This window comes from Triticum aestivum, chromosome 7D (genome assembly GCF_018294505.1).
Source record: "Triticum aestivum cultivar Chinese Spring chromosome 7D, IWGSC CS RefSeq v2.1, whole genome shotgun sequence".
In the NCBI taxonomy this organism is placed as follows: domain Eukaryota; kingdom Viridiplantae; phylum Streptophyta; class Magnoliopsida; order Poales; family Poaceae; genus Triticum; species Triticum aestivum.
The window spans coordinates 366,391,198-366,398,764 of record NC_057814.1 but is presented as its reverse complement, the minus strand read 5'-3'; the positions used below and the strand labels follow the sequence as shown (position 1 = coordinate 366,398,764).

At 45.5% G+C, this 7,567-nt stretch overlaps 1 protein-coding gene across 1 annotated transcript; it reads left to right on the top strand.

Annotated features, from left to right (window-relative positions):
* Nucleotides 1-836: 836 nt before the first annotated feature.
* Nucleotides 837-4,658, top strand: LOC123164418 (transmembrane 9 superfamily member 2). The gene is made up of 8 exons (XM_044581886.1): nt 837-1,127; nt 1,203-1,395; nt 1,875-1,915; nt 2,037-2,616; nt 2,699-2,836; nt 2,924-3,080; nt 3,160-3,644; nt 4,182-4,658. Exons 2-8 carry the CDS (start codon nt 1,244-1,246, stop codon nt 4,399-4,401), a joined length of 1,773 nt encoding a protein of 590 aa, XP_044437821.1. The 5' UTR covers nt 837-1,127; nt 1,203-1,243; the 3' UTR covers nt 4,402-4,658.
* Nucleotides 4,659-7,567: the final 2,909 nt, after the last annotated feature.

Below are 7,567 nucleotides of genomic sequence, written 5' to 3'. Positions count from 1 at the left end.
CTCCGCCCCCCGTCGACGACGTCCATGGCGGTCACCACGCCCGGTAGGTGTTCGGTCAAATGTCATTGACCTTATTTTCAAACGCCATGTCATTTTCTTAGAGTATGAAGGGCGGCGGGATACTCTACCATGTAGGATGAGTTGTTGTGCGATGCGTGGTTGGATGTATCTATGGGTTTCATAGGCAGGAGCAGGAAGGACCTTCAGGCGGCAAGTGCATGAATCGGTTCACGCGCAAAAGCACATTGCGCCCTATGACATGCACATCATCCATGATCGCAATGTGAGGTGGTTATTGTATCGATTGTACGCCATCCACACCTCCGTCACCAAGTTTTGTGGCGCGGTTGATATACTGGAGGTAAGCTGGCCATTGCGCGCGGTTGATATGCCGGAAGCAAAGTGGCCATTGCACGCGGCAGAGGACATCGTAAGTTTTGTTTTTTCTTACTCAACTTGTTGATTGATTGATTGATTGATTCAGTGATGCTCTACACATTGTGTAGTGCACACGCGCTGTCGTGATGTACCACGGGATGAAGGAATGGCCATTTATGCACATGCACTGTTGGATGAAGTTAAAGGGCGGTATGCGTGGGGCGACAGATTCGTTAATCTCGTTGAATTTCAACTATTACTGTACTATTTGCAGGCTATATGGATGATTTGTGTCATTTTTTATTCAAACTATGATGAAATTCACCGTGTTTGCGCGAATTTTGTCTGGTTAATTGAAACCCGGCTTCAAATGAACTTTTTTCCGCGTGTACGGACGGCGGAGCAAATTTGCGCCCTTGCCCGTGTTTGGGAAAGAAAATGGGTTTCTGCGCTCTCCATTCCCGATCCTCGGTGAAAGAAAACCTACCTCCCTCACAAACGACCTTTTTCCTCTCCACCATACCGGTACCCTTCCGCTTCCTCCCCGCCCCCAAGCTCCGATCCCACCCAGTGCGGCTATAAAATCCCCCCCTGCAGTCTACCGCCGCCGGCTCGCCGCACAGCGAGCTTCGCGTCGCCGCCGACGTCTAACCCCTCCGCCTATCACGCGCGCGCGTCGCCGTTTCCGTTCTGCATCACCTCGTCCCTGCTGTCTCTCGACCCGCGATCTCGGAGCATTTGTTTCTGAGGTACTACGAGCTTCTGTTCATCCAGTAATAATTACTTAAAGGCGTACTAACCCTCCACTAATTTTGGGTGCACAGCATCCAGATCCGCCCCTTTTGGGTCGGAGGTGCTCGCAGTGATGGTGAGGATGGAGGCGGCGGGTGCTGCTCTTGCGGTGGCCCTGTTGGCTTGTATGGTGGGGGCTGGAGCTGATGGCTCTGATCACAGGTACAAGGAGGGAGATCGTGTCCCGCTCTACGCGAACAAGGTCGGCCCTTTCCACAATCCAAGGTATAACGGTCTCGTGATGCGCCACAAGCTTTTGTAGTTCATGTCTGGTCCCGTTGTCTGTCTACAATGGATGCACGAGTTAGGGCTTCGTACTGCTGTCTATGATGCTAACTAAGGCTAAATGAGAATAGGATTGCTGCCGAATTAACACTAGGAATTCCTGCTGGCACTTATTAGTAGTTATTATAACTAAGCAAGCGCAAGTGGGGTTATTCAGTGATAGGAGGGAGGCAAGAGTAGTTAGTATCGGTTTTTGTAACTCGAATTTCACTTCATAAACTACGACCAAGTAGTATGGATGTCCCAGTAATAAGGAAAAGAAATCTCTGCTGGTAATGATGCCTTCTGAACTATGGTAATTTGACTGTTCAAGCATCACTTCAACCGTTTATGTTACTAAATAGCAGCTTTGTGAGAATTGAATTGCTTTTCCGTCAGGCCATGATCAGGATAATTCAGTTACTCTTTGTCTATTGCAGTGAGACATACCGGTACTATGATCTACCCTTTTGTGCACCAGGTTTGTACTTCTTAGAGATGTCACATGCCTTTTCTTTTTACTTGCTCTATTTAGCAATTCGTTGATTGGTTATGCCCAAGTCAATTTTCCTTGTAATTGACTGCTGCATGGCCTGCAATAGAACACCCAAAGGACAAAAGGGAGGCTCTTGGGGAGGTTCTAAATGGTGATCGATTGGTTGATGCACCATATGAGTTGAACTTTAAGGAAGATACGAACTCCAAGACTCTCTGCAAGAAAACATTGTCCAAGGAGCAAGTCGCCAAGCTCCGGGATGCAGTTGCCAAGGATTACTACTTCCAGGTGTATTATGATGACCTGCCTTTATGGGGATTCCTTGGTAAACTGGACAGGAACAAGGAGCACGGCGGTGGAAAGTGCCTTCTGTTTAAGCACATCCACTTTGACATCATGTACAACAATGACCGTGTCATAGAAATCAATGTTCAGACAGATCCGAATGTCGCTGTGGATATCACAGAGGACAAGGAAGTGCCGGTAGAGTTCTCTTATTCAGTAACATGGAAAAAGACAGACATTCCTTTTGAGAAAAGAATGGAGAAGTACTCCAAGTCTTCCTCTATGCCGCAGCACCTAGAGATCCATTGGTTTTCGATAATTAACTCATGTGTAACAGTGCTTCTTTTGACTGGCTTTCTGGCAACAATCCTCATGCGTGTGCTCAAGAATGATTTCATCAAGTAAGATCTTAATCATTTCATTCCATTCCCATAGCATGGAAGCTTTACTAAATACAGTTTCCATGCCCCTGTTTTTTTGAAGATATTCCCATGAAGACGAGTCCCTTGAAGACCAAGAAGAGACTGGATGGAAGTATATACATGGCGACGTCTTCCGTTTCCCGCAGCAAAAATCTCTTTTTGCAGCAATCATTGGATCTGGATCTCAGCTTCTTGCCCTGTAAGAGTTTCCTCGGTTCATTATATTTTATGATCCAGGCTATGCCATAATGATCCTAACATGTAACAAATGCTTCTCATCCAATAGTGCAATTTTCATCTTCCTCCTCGCGATTGTTGGGGTCTTCTATCCATACAACAGGGGAGCCCTTTTCACTGCCCTTGTAGTCATCTATGCTCTTACGTCTGGTATTGCTGGCTACACAGCCACTTCCTTCTATCTTCAGCTGGAGGGAACAAACTGGGTAAGGCTTGCATTAGTGGTTGGTTTCTTCAATGAAATCCTTTGCTGTTATATTCACAAATTCTGCCTTAATGTTTCAGGTGAGAAATCTGATATTGACTGGCTGCTTGTTCTGTGGGCCACTTTTCTTGACATTCTCCTTCTTAAACACTGTTGCGATAGCGTACAGTGCTACAGCAGCTTTGCCTTTTGGTACTATCATTGTCATTATTCTCATCTGGGCACTTGTAACCTCTCCTCTCCTAGTGCTGGGTGGTATAGCTGGGAAAAATAGCAATACTGAATTCCAAGCTCCTTGCCGCACAACCAAATATCCAAGGGAAATCCCTCAGATGCCCTGGTACCGAAGCACTATTCCTCAGATGGCAATGGCAGGGTTTCTCCCTTTCAGTGCTATTTACATCGAGCTGTACTACATATTTGCCAGTATCTGGGGGCATAAGATATACACCATCTACAGCATCCTCTTCATTGTGTTCATTATCCTAATCATCGTCACAGCGTTTGTCACAGTGGCGCTCACGTACTTCCAGCTTGCTGTTGAGGATCACAAGTGGTGGTGGAGGTCAGTGTTCAGGACATCGCTTCATCTTTGGTTATCCTCGTCTGTTACTGTTTTTGTCTTATTTATGTTCACTTAGATACTTATTTGTTGTCTTTGGACAAGAGAATGGATCAGAACTGAGATAGGAATCGTAGGGAAATATGCAGTTCATCAATTATCCAGTAGATGGAAATGGCATGCTGGATCAATAGTATCCTATATTCAACATAAATGCACTGTATTATTTAAAGTTGTCTTATGGAAATGCTTCAAGTCATACATAGAGTACCACAACTTAAACTAAACACTTACCACTGCTTGGAACTTGAGTGGCACTTGAGGAGAAGACTCATCATGTATGAGGAAACCACATTCTACATTCTTGGATCCTCACATCTCTTGGACTTGATGCATACGTATTGGGCATGTTGTGTTTTTTTATGCTTATCAATAAGAGTTTGGGACAATTGTCAATGTACAATTGCAAATGTGTGCAATTGTCAATATACCATTGGGACGTGGTAATATCCCTAAATGTTATTTTGCTTCAATTTGCAGATCTGTCCTTTGCGGAGGCTCCACTGGTATTTTCATCTTCTTCTACTGCATCTACTACTACCATGCCCGGTCAGACATGTCAGGCTTCATGCAAACATCCTTCTTCTTCGGCTACATGACCTGTGTCTGCTACGGTTTTTTCCTCATGCTGGGAACTGTTGGTTTCCGTGCATCGCTGCTATTTGTGCGACATATTTACCGTTCCATCAAGTGCGAGTAATCTACACCAGAGTGGTGACATCAGACATGGCTATTACCCAGGAAGCTCAAGAGAAGCAAACCGACAGAGATTGCTTCTGAATTTTGTGTCCAAGCAAGTTGCATGTCCTCAATATGAACCCCTTCTCAAATTACATTATCGTGCAAGTTCCATTACGAATGATGATGTAATGTGTAGAACAGATTAGAGCCAGCACTATGGTGTTATACTTGTATCTACTGTGTTATTTAGTCCAATGTGATCCATTAGTTTGTTCCTGGATCCTGTGTTTGCTTGGTTGCTTGTTAGAATTGTGCTTACCTGGTGGAGAACAGAGTTTGTGAAAGTTTTTTTTTTCCGAGAGTGCGCAAATTGCGTGCCATATTTTTATGGAAGGCAAAAAGAGTCATTGTCACATCCCAGATTTTATCAAAACTGAATGTATAAAAATTCACAGGGAATTAAACTTTTTCTAGAAATACTTATGTTTGTTTGCCTGTAGTTAGAATTAGGATAAAAACTGACTTGATAGATTGATAGTGTGGCCCAATTGAACTTTTGGGGATTAATTAGAAACCCTAAATTGTCATTTAGGGGATAATTATAAAACCAAATGTGGAGCCACATGTTTTTAGAGTGACCTTGTAACCCTAGTGATAGTTGGAATCAAACCCCACAAAGCACCACTCCATGGCTCAAGGCACTTCTGCCATGTTTTGGCATGACAATTGGGACAATGGTCTTAAAATCCAATTCCCAGAGTTATTCTCTTTAGCTGTTAATTGCTCGATTTCTATGGAATAGGTTTTTGACTCTAAAAGCTTCGAGGATCTCTTACACAGCCCCTTTCGATCCAAGCTTTGGCTCAGTTTTAACAAAACCAGATGATCTTGACTCAAACTCAGCTCACCACAAACAATGACAAATTGAACTATTGTTGGAATTCTGCTTTTCTTTCTCTTCTGCCAAACTCTACAAGGTTTTGATACTATGAAGATTTGGAAATCAGCAGTACTCCCAAGATACAAGATTTCTGTTGGTTGCTCCTCCATGACAGACTGAACATCAAAGATCTTTTGCATAGAAAATCTTTTCACTTGCCACCATTTTGTTCTATGCAATGAATAAAAGCAAGAATCTACCTTGCATCTTTTCTGGGGTTGCACCTTTGCTTTGCAATGCTAGGATAAGATTATCCCCAAACAAGATGAGCGATACTTCCGTGCTTCAAGAGATTAATTAATCTGTTCCTAGCTGAGTTGGGTAATAGTATTGAACATCATAATCATAAGCTGCTGGAACATCTGATGCGGAGCATCCTACGGACATCATCATGTCAAGAGTCCGTTTGGCAAGTGACACATGCGATATCTACTTCTCATACATAAAGGTGAATCATCTCCTTTAGACGTGCTCATTTGACCCCTTCGAGGATGGTATACTACTTGACACTTTTCCCGTGTGCATGCATAGGTATTGTCGGAACGCTACGGACGACGTGGAGGAGTGCAAGCGCCAAGGAACACCTACACCATCCGCGAGGGAAGCGTGGAAGCGAAGATGGAGCTGCGGAGTCTACAGCGGCCGGACGTCCGACGTGCCACCGGACGACCGGCCTCCGCCGGACGACCGGCGCCTGAAGCCCAGCCAACGCCAGCTACAGCACCTCCCAGCGAGCGGACGTCCGGGCTCCACCGGACGACCGGTAATATTAACGGAAGTCCGAGCATCTACGGACGTCCGGTGTCCCGATCACAGAACACTTTTAGCGGACGACCGACGCCCTCCGGACGTCCGGACCCTCGCGAGCGACCGGACGTCCGACGCTGACCAGACGTCCGACCCTGCCTGTGCGCAGCCAGGCCTTTGGCCTTGTATCCCTCTCCCACTTACCCCTTCGTGGCTTAGACTATAATAGACCACCTCCTCATCCTTTCTAGGGTTAGCAAAGTGATAGCTCATTTGTATGTGAGCTTTGCTCCTACCTTCCTCTACTCTTGAGAGAGAGAGAGATGACTACTCCTTTGGAGGCCAAGACCTCCATCTAGGAGAAGATCCTGCGGGATATGTCATCAAGACCCCCTCACGGGCGGACCCCCTTCAAGACCTCCTCACGGAGATGAACTCTACCTTGTATCTTTCCCTTTGTTGTTCATGTACCTTGTGGATCTTGCGTGTTTGATTTTCTAGTGGATGTGTGCTTGGACTTGTTCTTGAGTGTTTCCCCTTGTGTTTTCTCTCCGTTCTTCCCCGTGTTCTTCGTGTTCTTCGAGGGATCCCACTCCAATCGTGAAAGATCGGCTTACACCGGGTTAGTCCCGTATCATATGGTATCATGAGCCACGTTGATCACGTATTTGGAGTCCCTCCCACTGTTTTCTAGCCTTGTTTTGCTTGATTTCGTCCCAAAATCCGAAAATCCCCATAAAAAATAGCCCAATTTGTTTTGTGATTTGTTGGTTTGAAGAAGTTTTGTTGATTTTGATCCATGGATTTGCTTGGTTTCGAGTGGATCTAGGATTTCACCAAGTTTCTCCATCTTTCATCCACAAAATATAGTCAATTTTGACCCCAAAATCTCCAAATTCCGCCCAAAATCGCGCCCGGTATCTCAAATCCCGCGTTGACCCCGATACACCGGACGACCGACGCTTTTACGGACGTCCGGAGCCCCAGGAACGACCGGACGTCAGTTATCCACCGGACGACCGGAACCAGCCGACAGAACAGAATTTACGGATTTCCGAGCCCGACCGGACGTCCGATGACCGGACATCCGTCCTTTTACGCACGTCCGTAACCTGTAGTTTCAGACTTCGGCTGATTTTTGTTTTGTCCATAACTAATTCATCCAAACTCCGATTTTGACGTTCTTTAGCTCGTTTTGAAGCTCTTGACATCCCCATTCCCACAAAAATACCACCAACATCATTTGACTCCATAAAATTTTGTGAATTTTGGCATCTTTGCCTAGGGCTCCACCACATCATCCGCTACACCACCACCGACTTCTGCACCCTAACCCTTTTTGATCCATATAGCATTAGTGGTTGCTTGAGTAGTGATTTGAGTCTCCTAAGGTGTTTCGGCTACTTAGGGACGATTGCTTCTTCATCAACCACCACCACCACTTCCGCATAGGCTTGCCCACCATACACTTCTGCCACCCCAACTTAACCCAATCTTG

Coding starts and splice junctions, on each gene's coding strand:
- LOC123164418 (XM_044581886.1), top strand. CDS start 1,244: ATGGTGAGGATGGAGGCGGCGGGTGCTGCTCTTGCGGTGGCCCTGTTG. Junction 1,396..1,874: donor GGCCCTTTCCACAATCCAAG/GTATAACGGTCT, acceptor TGTCTATTGCAG/TGAGACATACCGGTACTATG. Junction 3,081..3,159: donor AGCTGGAGGGAACAAACTGG/GTAAGGCTTGCA, acceptor TTAATGTTTCAG/GTGAGAAATCTGATATTGAC.